At 40.6% G+C, this 20,807-nt stretch overlaps 2 protein-coding genes across 9 annotated transcripts in view; one reads left to right on the top strand and one right to left on the bottom strand.

Moving 5' to 3' along the window:
- The window catches only part of ints9 (integrator complex subunit 9), an 88,729-nt gene extending 86,784 nt beyond the window's left edge, over positions 1-1,945 (top strand). For 2 of the 3 annotated variants that reach the window (XM_064341064.1, XM_064341066.1), the window contains one exon: positions 1,288-1,945. In XM_064341064.1, the coding sequence (XP_064197134.1) occupies positions 1,288-1,464 (177 nt within the window). In that variant the 3' untranslated portion in view covers positions 1,465-1,945. Of the gene's footprint in view, positions 1-26 lie in introns of all 3 variants that reach the window. The other variant, XM_064341065.1, reaches the window with a different exon arrangement.
- Positions 1,946-4,649: 2,704 nt separating this feature from the next.
- extl3 (exostosin-like glycosyltransferase 3) overlaps positions 4,650-20,807 on the bottom strand; it is a 75,231-nt gene continuing 59,073 nt past the window's right edge. For 4 of the 6 annotated variants that reach the window (XM_064341049.1, XM_064341048.1, XM_064341050.1 and 1 more), the window contains 4 exons: positions 16,914-17,041; positions 13,062-13,206; positions 7,597-7,725; positions 4,650-7,070 (listed from right to left, as the gene is read on the bottom strand). In XM_064341049.1, the coding sequence (XP_064197119.1) occupies positions 6,861-7,070; positions 7,597-7,725; positions 13,062-13,206; positions 16,914-17,041 (612 nt within the window). In that variant the 3' untranslated portion in view covers positions 4,650-6,860. Of the gene's footprint in view, positions 7,071-7,596; positions 7,726-13,061; positions 13,207-13,763; positions 13,974-16,913; positions 17,042-20,807 lie in introns of those variants that run through there. The other 2 variants (XM_064341052.1, XR_010330785.1) reach the window with 2 other exon arrangements.

Genomic DNA, 20,807 nt, shown 5'->3' with positions numbered 1-20,807 from the left:
TACATGACGCTGTCACACTAAACAAGTTGAGACACAACCCTGTCACACAAAACAAGGTGACACACAACCCCATCGCACTAAACTAGGTGAGACACGACCCCATCCCACTGAACAAGGTGAGACACAACCCCATCACCCTGAACAAGGTGAGAGACAACCCCATCACACTGAACAAGGTGAGAGACAACCCCATCACACTGAACAAGGTGAGAGACAACCCCATCACACTGAACAAGGTGAGACACAACCCCATCACACTGAACAAGGTGAGACACAACGAACAACGGGAGATGCCCTCATGGTCAGGGAAATTATTTTAGTTTGATATTTTACAGGTGACAACAGGGCATGCTGCAATTTATACATTTATGATTTATGAATAGCCTGCTCCTGATAATAGCTAGGGGTTAACATATTATCAGGTAGGTACAGGGGGATGACCCATTATTAGTTGTTTCACACTTGTGTTCTGAAGTTCTTGAGGACTATTTTCAGTTCACGTGGAATTAGTCCCCACTCTTAGGTAATTTTGTCCCAACTGCAAACAAGTGTGCTGCCGTTTTTTTTGTTTGTTTAGGCACATCAAGTGAAGGCAGTCTTGGCGTGGCGTAACATGACCCTGTGTGTCTGCGTCTCCCTCTTGTACCCATGCTTAATTTTGCATAAAACATATATCAGAACTTTCTGTGCTTGTTTTATAATACTGTAGGACAAGCAAAGATTGGAGTCCGACCGCCAACCTTTGTTGCATGTCTTTCCCTCTCTCTCCTCCTAGTTCTTCCTGTCTCTCTCCACTGATCTGTCAAATAAAGCTGAAAAAGCCCCCCCCCCCCATTGACAGCCAACACATTGATCAATTTGTGAGGAACTGCTCTCACAAGAAAGATGTCCGTTTACGATTCTCTAGTACTAGAGATGCATTTTTGGAGATCTCCTTTGAAAACCATCTGTTTTTGATTTGCCACTCAGAACAAGAAACCTCCACAAAATATAAATAATTTTTCAAGTAGTGTTAATGATTTAAGAATTTTTCTGTGAGTTACTCCTGAATAATTGTTTTGCTAGATTCTTGTCTTGCTCGTTTGAAAAATTTTCATCGAGCTCAGGAGTTTGGACTTGATTTTTATTCCTGTGTATCACAGTGACAACATTACAGTAATCACTTACAACAATATTCTCCAGAGTTTGGTTTGTGGCAGAGCCCGCTTATATGTTGTTTTTCATGTGACAGAGAATATGTGTGTGTGTGTGTGTGCGCGTGCGCACGCACGTGTGCGTTCCCTATAGCATGGCATCACAGAGGTGAAGGTGGAGGACACGGCAGATGGACACATCTTGCACCTGCAGGCAGAGGACACACTGATCCAGCTGGAGGAGGATGGGACACACATTGTTTGTGACAACAATGAGTCACTGCGCACTGTCCTGAGGGACCTGGTGCTGCACTTCTTGCAGAAACTGTGAGCTCCAAAACCTTCCCAACCACTCTGGCAACTGCATAAGACATACACTTAGGCCCCATAAAACCTCCACCCCTAAATTAAGTACCATAAATTTTACCATCTAGTTCCCCCTCTTTTCACCAGATTACAGTGCTGTGAACTCCAGCCCTTAATAACTGCTGGATACCTCCATAATCACTTTGACTAGGGAGCTATAAACTCTGAAGTAGAGCTGTGGCTGACAATTTCACATCTCTCCCAGCCACTCCAGAGGCTTTCATAGATATGCCAATGCTGGTCAGACAGGTACAGCAAGGGTGACACACGACCATCACAAAGCCAGCCCGGCTGGTGGGCATACTTTTGAGGGTTTAATGCATATTCGGTGACTACGTTTTTGTGTTTTTGCTTTTAAAGTTTATTCTGCAAAAGGGTCATTACTATTAAAATTTTATATGGTATTAGTGCTGAGATCTGAAAATAAAGGTTCCAGAGAAAAGCTACTTGGCCTCCTTTGTACTTACCCTCCCTCTTAGTTTCTCCACTCAATTGATGTTATTGGTCTTTTTTTTTGGTATTGAAGCTATACATTTTAGAAACAAAAGTTTTGAAAACTGCTCATCTACACCAATTTCTGAATGTTCGATTGTGACCGTTTAAACCTCCTTAAATAAAGCAAAATTTTGTTGCCTTCGTTTCATCATAACACCAGGGCCTGGGATTGCGTTGCAACTCAAATGGAACAAACATCATCTAAATCATTCAGTTTGACTTCGTTTTGGCTTAATGTGAAGAAACAGAAATCTGCAGCAGTCTAACCATATTTTTAGTTGCTGTGTGAACAAAGAACTTGAAGCAGTGGGTAATCTGGTTCCTTTGATGCTTTAATTGCAGGTGGATTTGAAGTGCAGTTCTCACAGGAACACCTGTTTCATGTACCAATGTGTGCAGACCTTGTCACAAGCTTTTACTTAGCATTGCCACAATTACTCAGCCACTCATTAGTATAAAATACATACAGGCAGTTAATGTACTTGTGCAATTTTAAGCTGTAAGGGTCACGCCAGCCTTGATTCCAGAGTTACTGGTTTTGCTTTTCACGTTAAAATGAGCGATCAATTAAGACCCAGTTGTAATGAGATAATTGATGCAGATGAAAAAGTAGCTAAAACCTTCTGATTCTCCAGGACCATGGTTCAGAAACCTTGCCCATTTGATCAAAAGGATTTTGGATCGTATGGCCTATTTCTTTTTCTGAACCTGAAGGGGAACGATATAAGCTTTTTCACATGGACCATACTACTAGTTCTAGGACAGTATAACATTCTAGGACATTGAGTTGTATAACCTGCTAGATTCATTCTCTTCAGGATCTGAACATTACACCCATGTTCCAATGGTAATATGAGCTCCTAGCTCCCCCTGGCTGTGGTTGAGGGGTGGAGTACACGGTGGGAGAGAGTGCGACCCTCCCTATTATGTCACCATTTTTCGGAGGACCCTCAGAGGACCTGGTGCCATCCATCATCCACCAACCTAAAAAAATTAGCACTACTCCTAGGGCATCCGTCTGGACATCCACATTTGATACTGTCAACGAAAGGTACAGACCCCCTGGGAAACGAGGAAATCGAGACGACAGACAGGAGGGTTTTTTGGTGGTGGAAATACGGGGGTGGGGGGGGAAGGAGTTGACTCTGCAGATCTATAACAATGTCCAGGGTTTTTAAAAATTTTATTCTGTGTACAGTGCTGGTTTAGCAGGACCATTTGGCCTCCCTATTAATCTGGCACAGGAGTCTGCTAGAGCTGGACATTAGGCAGGGCCATCCCAAGCAGGACCAGAATAAAAATAAAAAAAACGAAAACCAATGAAACACCCTCCCTCCACACTGAAGCACTGGATAGCATCACTGATAAGCAGGGCTCAGAAGCAAGCCTTCTGGGCCTCAATTATTCCTGCTTATCTCCGCCAGTCGAGAGCCTGGAGCGAATTATGCATTTGGTCGCGTGTGCGTGTGTTTGTGTATCTGTCCGCAGCTAATCTCGCAGCTAATACTACTGGGCTGATCAGCCTAATACTTGTGCATGCTGACAGCAGGCCAAGGACCTGAATTCTCGATTATTTTGCAAATAGGTCAAGTATTTTGTTTTAATTTATTTCCATCATTGTCCATTTAAATACATTGAATGCTAACTCCTCACTCCTCCTAACCGGCCCATAGGGGTGGCAAATGATCAACAACTGCTTCCGTTTGGAATGAAAGACCAGCGATATAAAATGTCAATTTCAACGTTAAAATGCCAACAAAACGGGGTACGTTACTGACTGTGCCAATTATTTTGTTGGCATTTTCACGTTAAAATTGATATTTTACATCGCTGATCTTTCGGAATTGTTCCTGTCCAGATTGCAAACAAAAGTGCCAGACTATAACGTCAACGTTAGCTCTGACTAACATATCGTGGCTGTTATGTTCGCTGAATCGGCGTTTTTGGGATTTTCAGTGGCACATGGTAAAAACTTGTAATATTGTCTTTGTCTGGTTGCATTGATTGTGTAGCCTCTATTGTTGCATCAGCAAAGCTAACATGCCTGGCGGAGATCTGCTGTCTACTAAGTGCACTCTTCTAGTTTAATATTGCTTTTGAACAGCAAACAGTGATGCAAGTACACAACAACTTTGTGACTGGGGACCAAGCAGTTTGTTGGCCCAGAGCATTAGGCAGGCTGGCTTCCACTGGTACAGACTTTGGAGCCCCTGCTCATGGATATCATTTCTGATAATGCGCGTTCACAATTGTCATCTCCCCAGATTGCACCAAGGCACTAAAACCCTAAAAAGCTGTTGATTTAACACTCCTTTTTTCAACCCCCTGCAGTGATTTGACAAATTTTGTACACACACACACAGAGTAGAGGACACACTATGAATATGAAACTTCCAGTGAAATTGTAAATTGCTGATTTTTTCTTCAAGTGAATAATCATGCAATGGAGAAATTATTGGCCTGTAGATATCAGTATAATTTGTTAATGAGACGCATTCTGCAGTATTCAATACTGTATACTATAGGTTGACTCTATGATGGGTTCCCACTTTACTTTTGAGGACAATTGCAAAATTATGAAAATAGTTCCTCCCCCACTCCCAAGGGCTTAAAAAGGCATATTGTATCTGCAAAAATATGACCAAAAGCAATCCATTTAGTTTGATTTTCATTTATTTTTAGTTTCATATACTTGTTCTGCCATTTGTGATAGTCATGAGTTACAGCTGTAGACAGCAAATGCATTCTTTTTAAATCTGTGCTCTAATGCAGAAGTAAACCAGCATTGGGGTTCAGAAGTTAAATTGGTTGGAATAAAGCCAATTAGAGGACTGAAGGTGTGCAGTGTTACTGTAGCAAAGTACATGTGATAACCAACAGGACGAAGGGACAGTGAGCTCCATTGTCTTTGGGACAAAGACATTTTTTCTTGGTTTTGCTGTTCTCCCCCTCCCCTCCCCCATTTCAGGTTACAATAATGTTTGAAAGCGGTCTTATACCTGCACTAAGGAAGCAACTGAACACACAACTTATCAGAAACACCTGTGAAGCAATTTGTCCCAAACATTATGGTTCCTTGAACCTGAGGACTATGTATAAAATGTGCTGCAATTTCTACATGATGAAATCATAATGTACAAAAATACCCTTACATGAAAGCTGAGAACATGCATTTATAGCACATGTAATTGTTTGATGACAAATCTAAAATTGTGGAGTACAGAGCCAAAGCAAGAAAAAATGTCTGTCCTAAACATTATGGGACTCACTATATTTGCGGTGGGAAAAGCTTTGTTAAAGCTTTTGCCAAGGTGCACACTCTGCCTTGCCCACTAAAGGTGCATTTGTGCTTCTGCATAAAATCAACTGCTGCTGCATCCACGTATCAGTAAGGGAATTACCAACTAGTCATTGATCACGGTGTTGCAGCGAGAAGAGAAAAATGAACTGTTAGCCAAGTACAGATGTAGTAAACATAGGCATGTGGCAACCCAAACAAAGGTAACAAAGGTCATTTGAATCTCCCTTTTTTGAGAGGTTCCTCTTGGGGGCAGTAATGTGGAGCTTTCCGTAGATCAAGATACAGAAGCGGCTGTGAATTTTCTGCAAAAACTAACCACAATGCTGGATCTATTGTAATGAACACAGTGGCATCTAAAGTTCTTACACATAACCATGCTATAACCTGTCCAAAATGCATGGTTCTAAGAACTGTAATGAACACAGATGCCACTGTGTTCATTGCAATAGTCACTGATTTTGTGCGTATACTGCATTCGTACTTTTCTGGAACCTACAGCTAGGCAAAACCAGAGATATTCTATCTGAGGGGGGATGAACCCTTCATATTAAGACTGCCTGCCTGCCTTAAAAAACAACACCAATGTACTGTACACTGAAAATCCAATATATTCAAGCAATACAAAAAAAAAATGACAGGAGGCTAACCTCTGCATTTCACAGTGAGGGTAAGGGGCTGAACTAAAACAAAATAAGCATGTCTGTAATCACCTTTGACCAGAAAGGCCTTTGGGGACAGGAGGAAACAACATTCCGTTAGTACTGAGACTGAGTACTCATGAGTTCTCCAGTGCAAGTCAAAAAAGGTGTCTTGATTTAATATTGTGCTCATGTGTGATTAACAATTAAGAATTTTAGAATTTTTGTTTTATAACTTTTGGGTGCTTGACACCGCTCATGGATTCCTAATCTGTGGATTCCTGTTGAGTCAGTTTGTACCCAGCCAAACACAGAAGTGTGCCCCACACAAGTTAGCATATTTTTTTAACTCAAGAAATTAGTTTGACAACGGTCCATAATACACAGACCTTTGTACAATTAAACACCAACACATTTTAAAAACTCCTTGAATAAAATAGCGAGGTGAACATCAGTGCTTTTTTAAATTCTCACATACACAGAGTATATATAAATTCAACAGTAAAATTAACAAAATGGTAGAGGGCAATGAGAAATGTGTTCTGCCACAAACATTTATGTGGACAAAAATGGTGTGTGCCTGCCCTCTGCAGTAAAAGCTGTAATGTCCATCTGCAGTCCATTCTGAACAACAGGTCCGAGGAACATTCAAGAATTTTCTTTTCATCAAAGAGTGGTTTGAGCAAGATATATAGTGGTCTCTGCTGGGATGCAGGCACAAAATGCAAAAGAAAAAAAAGGCAGCAAGCTATATCCCCAATAGTTTTACCACAAGATTAGTCCATGCCCCACAGTCAAGAACTGGAAACTGAGCACTCCCCCCCCCCCCCCCTATCCCTGGGGGTGCCAATCCCTCTGCCCTCATCCCACTTGTTCCACTTTCCCTCCTCATGGGGTCAGTCTGTCCACACTTGTGCACCTCTTCCCCTATATGAACTTGAAGCACTTGGTCTTGTCGTGGGGGAGCCGGGTCTTGAACAGCACCGAGTCTACGCGGAACTGTGTGTAGAGCAGCGGCATGTAGCCATACACCTTTACAAAGAAGTTGATGCACTTGTGGCGCTCGTGGAAGTGCGAGTCATCATGGGACAGGGCCTGAGGGCAGCCAGGGCATCGAAATGTCCAGCGGGATGTCACCTGGGGGCGGGGGGCGGGGGGGGACGTAAGTGTATGGTTACACAAGACGAACACTGAACAATCAAAACTGAAAGTAGGAGTGTAACTACTGATTTTCCCTTCTTTTAAAGTTAAAGAAGATACCTCAAAAAACACTACAAATAGATGGTACAACAATACAAAGTATTTCCTCAATATTTAACATGATGTCACCAGTCTGTTTCTTTCCACACCATAGACTACAGCTTGCACAGTATGGAGTTGGAGGAAGACCTTGCATGTGTGACTTGACATGGTGGGCCTGGTTGACCCTGGGTAATGCACTGGCACAGCAGCTCCATATTCTTTTTCCCATCACAAAAAAAGAAAATGTACTTCAATTTCTTTTTTCTCCCAATTTGAAATTTTACTGACAGCTTTACCCTCCCTCTCTGACCCATGCACAGCCTGGTGTTTTAGCATGGCGAGCTAGCCAGCAGCCTTGTTCATTTATCCTTGGTTTATGTTGTTATGGCTGACAGAATCATTATGGCAGCAATGCACTGACCTTTATAGGGGGTTTTCGCGTGATGTGAGACACCAGGAAGTTCATGGCAATGTCCTCGCAGTTGATATACTCATCTACCATGTCACGGATTGCCTGGGGCATCACATAGGAGTACAAGTAGGCATAGTACTGTCAAAGCAAAGGAAGAGTGGGTTGGAGATCGGAAGAGAGACAGAAGGAGAGGAGTGGAGGTTGAAAGAACAGTGGAAGAAGAGATGGAGAGGGAAGATAGAAGAGGGAGAGGGAGAGTAGTAAGTGCAAGAAATAAGACACTGAGAAAAAGTTTACAGGTCCAGACAACTGGATTCAAATTGCTGTTATATTCCCCAGAAGTGATAATTGATTGTCTTCTTAATATTTCTTAAGAAGACAAGTTTTTAACCCAATCATTTGGTGAGTTAAACACCAACCATGGGGTTTATAACCATTAAATTGTAATAAACACCATTAGATTATTGTGACCTGTTCAGCGGACTAGGACAGGGTGGGTGTGTATCCTGCACTCTTTAACGTTCATATCCTTTAGGCATGTCATACGTAAACTCATTGCTAGCTAGGTTAGAGCCGGTTAGAGCAGTAACCTTATTCTACCAGACAAAATGAAAAAAAAAAACAAACTAGGCTTTACCATTGTATAGTTAAACCTGAAGATCATTTAATGTGTAATAACATTGTAAAACTGAGCTACTGTACACTACATTAGACTATAGCAGTCTCAAACCCAAATAAAGAAAGTCTTTGATTCCACATGTCTAAGCTTAAAAGATATTTAATTGTCACTAGCTACCGGTAAGCCTACTTATTGACCCACTGTTCTGCAACAAGTTCCAGGTGAAAATGGGCAAATTCCAACTGTACGGGTTATTATAATACAGCAGTGCCCATGCTGTGCCCAGAAATAAAACCCTTTTTTGTAGGTCTCTTCTTTTCATTCACTTCCTCCAGAGAAGGGGCTTGCTTTACCCGCACAAAAGTAGAAAGAGCATCATTTACGTATTGCAAGAATAATTTAAAATATTTCTCAGCCATTTGTGAGAAAGAAGTATTAAAACTACACCATCAGCAAATAATTCACAAATTGAAGTTTCCTGGACCTTTAAAAAGGTAGTCGGAACGTATTGTAGCAAATGGCAGACTCATTATATGCCTCAATTGTTAAATAAATATGTAAACTGAATTAAATAAACCAAACAAACACACAACACCAGCGCCAAGCAGTGAGCAAGGCTGCGTGAAAACAACAGTCAGTGGGTTTACATGATGTTTGAAAAAGTTGATTTATTGTTTTAGTCCGACTAAAACTGGACTTTTAAAAATCATGTAAACACTGTAGTCCGACTGAAATCGTACAAAGTCGATTTTTTCAGAGTCGGACTAACATACCTAGATAATGCGGTTGGGGGTCGATTTACTACGGCATATATATGCTTCAATAGGCCAAAAATTGGCCTAGGCATTCTGCGCATGTTCCATAATTTACATAGCAACTATACGCTCACTGTGGCCAAGCGGAATTGATAACGTTTCTGAAAATATATACCTTTAAAAGATTTAATTCAATCTTCTACTGGGACTTTTGCCGTTTATTGAGGGTGTGACAGAACATTTTGGTGCCACCGACTATAATCGAATGTTTTTCACATTTACCGTCTGATTGAGCAAGTACCATTCAAAGTACATTTTTATGGGTTAGTGCTGTCCGATTGTGCTAGCTACTTCACATTAACCTTGTACGACGATCAATAAAGGCTAACAATACAGTACCACTTAATTATTGTCACTTCTATCACCTCTGTAATGAACTACAAAAAGGCGACAAATGACCTTTTCTGTGAGAAATGCATACACGCGCATACACAGCTGGCGACATTCTAAAGCTCCGTTGTGCACTCCCTTGTATCATGGCGAAAAACACACATTTCTGGACGGACGAGGAGACCAACTTCATGCTATCGCAACTAAAGGAGTTAAATATCCTAAAAAACACGGATGCAAGAAAAACGTGGAATGGCGAACTATTCAAAAAATTTGCGACAAAATTGGAGTAAGCAGGATTTATAAAAAGCCTTTGTCAGACACCTCTGTCAATAAATCGATTCTTTCCGAGTCATGTATATTGAGACAACGACAATAATCCAATTAAATCTCACCTTTGGCCAAATCAAGCTATTAATATAGATCGACTGTACATGTAAAAGCACTGAGTGCTGTCTGAAGATAAAACATAAAGCTATTTATTTTTGACTATTTCCAGAGATGCAGATTCCCCACATGTGCATCTGAGAAGTTCCGCTTATACTTCTGTGGCTCTCTCAAGAGCCCACATATCCAAGCCTTCCTGTCTTCTCACAATCTTTCTGTATCTAATAGCAGTGAGGCTCAAACTTGTAAAAAGCCATTAACAAGCACAAATCTTTGCATATGGAGGGCCTACTGTTTCTCAGTATTGGTATCACATCCATATCCTGGATACATTACAGTTTCCATTGTCCAAATGAGATGGATTACAAACAGAAGCAGCAGAGACCATAAGAATCTTCCCATCGTATTCTTCAACTCTACTAAAGCAGCGGACCCCAACTCTAGTCCTTTGAAGGCAGTGGGCCACCTGCTTTTCATTGTTACTTCAAACAATTACAGCAGCTACGTAGTTACACAGTTAATTTGCTTCACTGAATTTCTTGGGTTTAAACTGACTGCTAATTTTTGGTGAAAATTCTGGCTTTCTAGGATCATGGCTATGGACAATTCCTGAAAAGGCAATAGAAAATTGAGAGACCATGACATCAGCCTGATGTTATTCTCAGCCTGCTGAGCAGTCTTTAAGGCGCATACATTCTAAATATGTATTTTCACCGGTGCATTTCAAATACAATGTTTTTTTTTGACAATATCACAATCACAGATAGGTCTTTGTTAAACCTTTACACAACAGCTTAAGCTAAATATTCTATTCTGACTGGCTGGGAGATGTGCATTATTGCATTATTTTCCATATACGCACAGCTAAGAAGTAGCGCTGGCAGAAGTTCAATCAGGGTTATAAATGTATCGATGGTAGAAATCAAATGTGGTGAATGATCATTTTTGTAGTAAACTGCTAGCAAGCCACTACTGTTACAATATCTTATTTGCAACAGTGTTCAGGGATGTGTCCCGAAACACTGCCACTGCCAACTCAAGCATAGACAGCTTGTTATCCATGAGTGACTAATTATTCTAGTTATAGCTTGATTTACGGTTACCAACCTTCTCATAAAATACAAAATCATCCAGTATGGAAAGTCAAGAGGCGCTCCTCATTGAACTCATATGGACCATCCACTTCAGAGGGAGTTTGAGCTTTTGCCCTCAGGCCTTCATTTTAGGGCACTTGTTTGGACCAATCACTAGAGACCAACGTATCCGCCTGAATCTGACGTCATTTTAGGTCGACACTGATGCATAGCCATGCCAGAGACTGTGAGCCATGCCCATAGACATACATACATGTATATATATGTCTATGGCCATACCAACATACTACGTAACCGAGGTTTTGCCGGTTTTACGAGTGGAGTTTCCTGGGTCCAGAGGTGCATTCAAATTCAGCAAACAGAGGCGAATGCTCGTGGCAACGTTTTCTCTGAACGGTTAAATTTGAACGGCTATTTAAGAACGTTCCAAATTGTTTGCATTAGCTAGCTAGTTAACTTAAATTGGTAACATTAAGTTGGCATTGGCTAAATTAAGATATCGATAGTTAGCTACATTAAATTTTTGTGACGGCATTCACGTTGACGTTAGCTAACATTGAGCGTTAAGCGGTTTGCAAACGCTCGCCTTGTTCGCACCTCAGACCTTTGAATCCGAAGATGGAAATGGAGTGTAACGAGTGTCTTATATCAGGCTACGAGTGAAGAGGAGAAAAGTAAAAACAAACTACAATGTCAGGCGATACTGAGAAGACATGCAGTCTATGTAAAATAAATTTGTTAATCAAGGGGGTCATAAATTCAAGAATATTATTCAGCAGCCTAAACGCGAAAGAGAGATTTTCGGAGATGTCGGGGTAATTATCCCATATAGACTCAGTGTCTATTCTGGGAGGATTTGTGTGATTTGTGAACGCAAAAAACATCTCCCCTTTGAATAAATGCCTTCAAAGCAGAGCGCTGTTCAGATTTCAAAGTAATTGGTACTTTTAATCGATGTAGAACAGCCTGGATAGCCGCGTCCATCTTGTCTAAAGCAGTCGCCATTGTTGTTGTTGTTAATCCTTGGTTCCGGCACACAGCTTGACAATGGCGTTAGTCCCGCCCGTGGCGCTGATTGGATAATCGCTTCGGCAACCGGAGAAATTGCTGTTTCATGTCACGATACCAGACCTGAATCTGCAGTGGGCAGGATTCAAAGGTCTGGACCCAGGCAAGTGAACCCTGGCTGTCAAGACAAATTTTCCCTAGTGGGACAATAAAGATAACCTTGAACCATATAGGACATATTTTGTTCTGTGTGTCTGAGAACGATTATGTTTAGGAGTTTAGCCTGTTTTGAATATAATTCAATAGTTGGCTAGCTAGCTATTTGTGATAACAAGCATGCTGTGAGACCATTTTGACCTAAAATCCAAGAAGGTCATGGTTCATTTAGCAAGAAGGTCATGGGTTCGAATCTCGGCTTGGGGCCTTTCTGTGCGGAGTTTGCATGTTCTCCCCGTGTTCGCATGGGTTTACTCCGGGTACTCTGGTTTCCTCCCACGCTCAAAGACATGCATGTTAGGTGCACTCCTGCAGTTGCCCTTGACCAAGGCACTGGCCTCAGAACTGGAGTTGGTCCCCGGGCGCTGCACTGTGGCTGCCCACTGCTCCTACGTAACTAGGATGGGTCAAAATGCAGAGGACAAATTACCCCACGGGGTTCAATAAAGTATATCTTTATCTGTATAAAGCTAGCTTGCCATCTAACCCAGTTGAGAATGACTAGAAAGACGCATTCGTTGCTAAGTGTTACAGAGGTTGGGATATTTTCTGGAATATATACTATACCAATATTTAGTGCAATTGAATATTTTGAATGCTTTTATTGTAATTATGCTTTTGGTTGGAGAGCTGTTGCATAAACAGGATAATGACCTCAGGGCTGTGCATTATGAAAGCTGAATGCCTTTCATGGAATGAAATTTCCTGAGGCAAATTTACTACCTATGTGTCCGGCATGCAAACAGCATAATGCACAGCCCTGAGGTCATTATCCCTATTATATTATTATATATTATAACATATAATACTGCTTTTGGACAGCTGTTCTTTTATGGTATGGTTATATTTGTCTTGTGACATTTAGATTTGAATCTCTAAATTTTCAAAGGTATTTTCCATTTTGAAAAATATAACATTTTAATGTATTTTTGACTGACCCTCTCATGCCTGGTCGAGTTCAACCCTTGCCACCTGCTGGGCTCCTTGTGTGAAGACAGAGGTTACCTTGTGGAAGAAAGCAGCACCTGTCAGAACCATTGAGAGCTCGCAGGAGTAGTTGGAGTTGTACAGCCAGGACTGGTGGTTCACATCCCAAGCATGGTAGCGTCCTGGGAAGCCCACGATTCGATCCCTGGACTCACGCCATACCCTGAGCAGCAGAAGAGCAGGATTAACTAGGCAACAAGGCCAGACAAGACAAGCAGTGACCAGACTGGAGCAGAGAATGGAAATTGGCCATGATGGGCAGTGCCCAGACACAGGTGCTGAGCTCAGTATGTGGGGTTTTTGTTTTTTGCAGTTGCAGTTTTCAAAACCTAGACGACTAGGCTGTAAAAACCAGATGAGCTCCCACTTGTCATATTTCTAGCTGTGGTTGCACGTGGTATGCATGTGTGCCTGTGTGTGTGTTTAGGCTTGTGTTCATCTAGATGTGTTTACGCTTGTTTCAGTCCCAGACATACGTATATTCTTCTCAGAGTCACTCTGTACTCTAATGAAATTCTTCAAATTCCTGCTTCTCAAAACACCTCTGACCCTTTTCCATTCAAGAGACACACATTCCCACTAGGGCTATCTAACGATGGTTTGATATTTGAATTGTTAAAAAAAAAAAAAAAAAAAAACATTTCAGCATGAAAATTAATGTTCGAATGTGAAAAAAAAAATGCAGCATGGCTTGCTTTATTGAAGCTGTCTTACATTCACCTTGGCTTGTATTAAACCAAAAATAAATCTTGCATTTTAGTTCTGTTGAAAAAGGAAATTGCTGGGTCATATGGGTAGTTGCTATGCAGTTACTTGGACATGGCAGTTTCATTTCATCCCTGGTTCCTTGGTCATTTCCTCCGTTGGGAATATAAAAGATAGACACTGGCCTCTTCGCAAGTTGACTGTCTGGAGATTCTGGCAAATTACCTGCAGGCCAGAACATTGGCATAAAATGCTTATGCCAATTGTTGTTTGTTTTACACCTTTCTCCATGCTAGTGTTTTGGGAGTTCTAGCATTTTGGCAGGATAACGTTAAAGCAATGGTGATCTTAGGTCCCTCTCTAAAAAGTCCAAGAAAGTACATTTCAGTTTTTAATATAACTTTGTTGAATACTGTCCAAAAGGATCAGGGGTGACAAGTACATATGGAAGTAAAATTCTTTTCTTTAAACAACATGATTAAGAAAGTGTATCGTTTGTAGATCTTAAATGACATCTCGAATGTTCATGTTAATGTTTTTTTCCCCCCAACTTGACTGTTTTAAAAAACACTCAGTAAGAAGAGAGAATATATCCACACAGTTTTTTTCTGCTCCCAAAGTTATTTAATAGTACAACATTTCGACCTCAAAGGTCTTCGTCAGGTACATTAACCAGAACATGTGACTGGGTGGAGATATAGCAGACCAGGAAGTGGGCAGGTCCATAATAGGGCCATAGTCAGTAGTAGTAGTGTAGACTGCATATCAAATATTGTCACTTTACAGAACAGTGCTCTGTAAAGTGACAATATTTGATATGCAATCTACACTACATAGACCTATCGATGACATAGTTTTTGATAAAAATTTATATGAGATGAATGGATATTCATCACTTTGAATTATGTACTTGTGTATTATGTTTGCAGATGGTGTTGCATTTGCATTATTATGAATATAGTGATTAGGGTTGGGTATCGTTTTGATTTTTCCGATACCGGTGCCAAAACCAATACTTTAAAACAGTACCGATTCCTAAACGGTGCCTGAACAGATACCTTCTTTGAAATAAAGAGCAACAAAAACTTTAACCACTTAGCACACATGCCAAATCTGGCCAATCCTTGCCCATTTAGGGGGTACCCCATTTAAAGCTTTATAACTCCAGATGTGAACACCACAGAGACTTGAAAAATGGCTTAAATGAAGCAAGACCATTTGTACCATTTACAATACTAGCTTAGATTACTTCATATTCATAATTTTGGAAGAAATAAAGTGCCACAAATGCAACTGTCTAGGCAAAAAATCTAAAATGAATTCCCTCTTTTTTAGTTCGCAATGAAATACTGGGAGATTGCAAAAATACAAGCAGGTTAAAGTCCTGGATCAAAAACGTCTTGACCACAAGTTCATAAAATCTAAGGGTGGATATGTAGAACTATTAAAGATCTATGAAGCAAAACCTAAGCAGTGTACCCAGCGTCTCCAAATCTACTCAAAATGTCTAAATTATGCATTGCTGTAAATCACAACAAATTCACGTATTTCACTACAAATCAACTGTTTTTACTCAAGAAACTCACTGTGCATCATTTTCAAGTGGCAATTACAAGCTTTCTATCAGTACAGTCAGTGGTCTAAAATAGCTAGGGGTCCAGAAATAAATCCAAAATCTCTCCAAAAAGGAATATAGTGCTTTTTGTCCATTGTAAAGCATATAAATGAGCCCCTTATGAAGGTTTAAGATGAAACATTGATATCAGATTTTAAAATAATACAAAAATATTGTCACACAATGCTGCACAGTACCTAAATGTGTAATAATTAACTCTTGTATGTATTTCTATACTCTGTACTCTCGTATGTTTTCTTGTATGGGGATGGGACGATATGAAAACAATTTTCAACCGTCCACCACGTTTTGGCAATGTTCCAACACTCTCCTCATCACTGTTGTATGCGTCACAAAAAACTATTACACTACTAACGCTTACATTACAGTGTGAAATATCCACATTATATAATACCACTAACCTATTTAAAGACACTCAATTTCAAAAATAACGTATATAACCGAAATATTTTGAGCAGTAATACTTACATAGCAACGATGAAATCTTATCTATGTTCGGTAGATAGAGACAGCGACAGTAATTTAATGATACAGTCCTATCCGCTTCTGTTTTGCTCCAGAAAACGATGTCAGATAGGTCTATCAGCAAACATATGGCTTAGCTATGCCCAGAAGTCCTCAATAATAATAGTATTTTCCAAGAAATTATGAAAAATCATTGACAACCTTTCGTTAGGTACAGCGTCTCTTACTGCTACCACAGAGTGAATGTGTAAGTGAATGCGATAAGAAAATTTTCGGTTACGCTGACCTATAAAACGCTATTCCAAAAGAAAAATTAGACATGTTATACATCGTTAGAAAGCTTATACTCTCACCTACTGAATAAATGAATTGTCAATCGGCCAGACTGTAGTAAAAAGGGCGACAACGCCATAAACAACACACGTGGCATTACGCAAAGCTATTTTGGACGGTAACTAACCCAGGCATCACAAGTGCACGTATATTTCACAAACGGATTGTCCAAGACAATACATGACCACTCAGTCTCAAAAGGGACATCTCTATGCGTAAAACCAATGGTAATGTTGGTTTATTGACTGTAGAATGACAAGGTATAATTTTTTAAAACTTTGTCTCGTTGGTTGAATTTGCATTAATTATTGCCATCGCAATTTTCCTGGAGGGACTAAAAAGTGGCACCGAAACGAGGCACCGAAATTTGCGTAGTGATTCGGTCCGGTCAGTGCTGACCATATAGGAGCCGGTGCCATTAAGGTACCGGTTTTCGGTACCCAACCCTAATTGTGATTTGACTATGGCCCTATTATGGACCTGCCCACTTCCTGGTCTATATATATATCTCCACCCAGTCACATGTTCTGGTTGATGTACCTGATGAAGACCTGGGAGGTCGAAACGTTGTACTATTAAATCACTTTGGGAGCAGGAAAAAAAAAAAAAAAAAGTGTGCGGATATACTCTCTCTTCTTACTAACTATATTTTTTTTATCCTGCACCTGTTGGAATTTTTCGGATATGCGTGCATTCCCCCGGCCTGCAAACTTAAAAAAACACTCACTCACCGAAACCCGAACATGATTTCATCGTGTCGAAGGTGTGCATCGTCGTCAATAGATAATATAGCCTCCGTTTCCACAGCATCCCAAGGCAGGAAGCGATTGTTGAGACTGTTCTTCTCTGTCCGAACCACCTGCATGCCACAAAGTTGATGGACTGATTTACCAATAATAATCGGAATTGTGTAGACAGATGGACAGAATCACTGAATGCAGATTTCAAGAAGGAATTTAACAGGTATTGTTAAAAATGCATATGACTTATACAAACACGCAAACAGTAGATATCATCAGACAGCAGTGAGAGAACATGAGTTTCCTCCCAAGTTCCTGAATGCGCTCTCAGTTACTTCAAGAGTATTCCCCTATAATATCACAGCCACCTTTGTTCTCTTAACAAGCTAGTGAACTATCTAGATAACTATATTGTACTATTCCACCAATATATCAAAGAGACTCCCAGGACCCTCTTGCTGTGAGGCGACACTACCTCCTACTGCATCACCTTGCCACCCTCTGCTCTAATCTCTCTTTAGTGTAATGGTTAGCGCAGTCATCTTTCCCAATGGAGAAGTTTGAGCCTCACCAGACTCCTGTTGTGACAATATACTGTCAGTATTTGTTAACTTTTATTGCTACTATTGATAGTTTGGGATGTGAAGTTTCAGCATGTGCAATTTTGAAGCTGCACAAATATCAGACTACCCTGTTATACAGTCAGCTCCACAATGTTTGGGACAGAGACTTTTCTTGATTTTTCTCTGTACTCCAGAATTTCAGATTTGTAATCAAACAATTTGCATGTTAGAGTGCATGTTCACAGCTTTTATTCAAGTGTATTTTTTATACATTTTTGTTTCATCATGTAGAAATTACAGCATTTTTTTATAAGTAATCCTCCTTTTTCAGGGCATCAATGTTAGAGACAAATGGCTTCACAGGTGTTTCTGATTAGTCATGTGTTTTCAATTGCTTCCTTAGTGCAGGTATAAGAGAGCTTTCAGTATACAGCCCTTTGATTGCCTTTGGAGTCTGTTATTGGTGTTTGTCAACATGAGGACCAGAGTTGAGTCAAGGAAGCCTTTATGACAACAGTAAGAGACATAACATTTGGCTAACCAAAATCAACTGTTTGGAACATCATTAAGAAGAGAGCACTGGTGAACTCAGAAATCAAAATGAGCCTGGTAAGCTAAGGTAAACCTCCACAGTTGATAAGCGATGAATTTTCCCCATAATCAAGAATAACCCAAAAAGCTGTCCACCAGTTCAAAAATACTATTCAGGAGGCAGGTGTGGATGTGTCAGTGCTGTCCACAGAAGACTTCACAAACATATAAAGAAGGTACACTGCAAGATGCAAACCACTAGGTTTGCTGCAAGAACAGGATGGCCTGGTTAGTTTGCTCAATAGCCAGCAGAGTTCAAGAAAAAGGTCATCTGGATAAATTAGACAAAGATTCACTTGTATCAGAGTGCTGGGAAGAGCAAAGAATGGACACCAATGGGAACTGCCCAACATCCGAAACACTCCATCTCATTTAACGGCCCCATCAAATGAATGCATAATTTGCTTCTACGTGGTTAACAACCAGTCTGCAACAACATTTTCCTGTGCTTTTACTGATGTGAGAAAAAATTTGCTGCAGCTATGGAGTACGAATGGTTTGGTTACCAATTTTAATGAAGCATGCGTTCCAGCTCTAGATCTGATGGCATCCATTAGGCTATAATCAGAACGTTACAAAAATACAATGTAGAAGAGCTGAGTGCAAATACAGAAATTCTCAACTCACAGTCCACTTTCAAATTATGAAGAAACTACTGGCCTCCTTTAACACAAAATTTAAGGAGGCTGGAACTGCCTTCCTAATATCTCTTAGTTTCTAATAGGAATATTCAAGTTTATTTAATTGCATTGATAAATTTGTTAACCCTACTCCTTCTGCCTCCTCCTATGTTCCCCTCCGTTGACAGCTGCAACAAATTTCTTACTTTCTTGACATAAGATAAAGATAAAGCTTATCAAATCTAATATTACCCGTTCTTCCAGCTCCAATTCACTAGCTGCTTGTCTTGTTTTGTTAACCCAGTTTGCCCCTATGACCCTGCAACAATTCTTGGATATTACATCTCATGTACGTCTTTGCTCCAGTCCTTTAGATGCCCTACCATCCGGGTTCTTAAAAGAGGTCATTAATGAGTCGACTCGGGTTGTGTTCCTGATTTTTAAGCAAGCTGCTTTTCAGCCTCTCTTAACCCCTTAGTGCACATTCCAAATCTTGCCAATCCTTGCCCATGTAGGGAGTACCCTATTTAGAGCTTTATACCTCCAGGTGTGAACAACAAAGACTTGAAAAATGGCTGAAATGGAGCAAGACATTTGTACCATTTACAATACTAACTTTCATTTCTTCCTAAATTATGAATATAAACTAAAAGTGCCACAAATCCAATTGTCGAGTTTGCAATGAAATACTGAGAGATTGCAAATGTACAAGCAGGTTAAACGATACATGTACTGGATCAAAAACTCCTTGACCACAAGTGCGTCAAATCGAAGGGTAGATACGCATAACTACTAAAGATCTATGAATCAAAAAGTCAGCAGTGTACCCAGTGTCTCCAAATCTATCCAAAGTGTCTAAATTATGCATTGCTGTAAATCACAACATAATCATGTATTTCACCACAAATCAACTGTTTGACTGAAGAATCTCACTGTTGCATCATTTTCAAGTGGGAATTACAAGTTTTCTATCAAAACAGTGGCTTAAAATATCCTGAAAAATATCCAAAAATCTGCTTTTTGTCCATTATAAAGCATATACACATGCCCCTTATGAAGGTTTAAGGTGAAACATTGATATCAGATTAAAAAAATAATGCAAAAACATTATCACACATGCCCCTTTTCCACCAAGGCATTTCGAGTGCTGGTTCGGAGCCGGCGCCTAATCGCGAACCAGTTCTTCGCTTTTCGACCGCAAAAGAACCGGCTCACGGCCAGAAAAACTGGATCCAAAGCGGCACCAACTCTTAGCTGGTCTAGAACCAAGAAACGCTTACGTCAGAGGCTGAGGGTGGGATTATCGTGACCAACCAAGACCAACTAAAACTTTGTCACCGCCATTTAAAAAAAAAAAAAACAGAGCTTCAGCATAGAGCTGCACAATTATGGCAAAAATGATCATCGCGATTATTTAGGTCCATATTGAGATCACGATTATTTAAAATGATTATTCACTGATTTTGGGAACATAATACTTTTATTGCACTTTTTGAATAAACAGAATCTTCTTGAACTATAAATACATACATTCACCTGGACTGCTACATTGGTGCACTGTCACCTACTGTACATCACTTAACGTATTTCAGCAATGGGAAGTTAGTCAGTCTGAGACTTCCTCTTATAGCCTAGCCCACCCTCAAGGTCAAGCAATAACTGAAAATAAATACACCTGAACATATAATCAAATAAAAAGAACTTAGGTCTCGGCTACATGGCAAATGCTGCCCTTTCTAAAGGTTTTTAGGCAGGAATTTCAGCCTGTTGACATGGTCTGGCTTCAGAGATGCACGGTGACAGGTGACATTTCCACCCGTGCTGAACACCCTCTCTGAAGGGGCACTGGTAGCTGGAATGCAAAGATATTTCCTTGCCAGGTGGGAGAGCCGTGGGAACAGCTTCCGGTGTTCCCTCCACCAGTCCAAAGGCTCCTCCTCACTGTCCAGGATGGTTGCCTGGCGGTAGGACTGTAGCTCAGAGCCCTGGCTCTGAGGCCCTGGTGCTGTGCCCTCAGTGGCCTTGAAGAAGCTTCCCAAGGTCTTCTTCTTCGAGTGCACCAGCACCCTCAGTGTCATCACCACCATGCGTTTCTGCCATTTCAGGAGGGC

This window comes from Anguilla rostrata, chromosome 6 (assembly GCF_018555375.3).
Source record: "Anguilla rostrata isolate EN2019 chromosome 6, ASM1855537v3, whole genome shotgun sequence".
In the NCBI taxonomy this organism is placed as follows: domain Eukaryota; kingdom Metazoa; phylum Chordata; class Actinopteri; order Anguilliformes; family Anguillidae; genus Anguilla; species Anguilla rostrata.
This window is presented reverse-complemented; position numbering and strand designations above follow the sequence as displayed.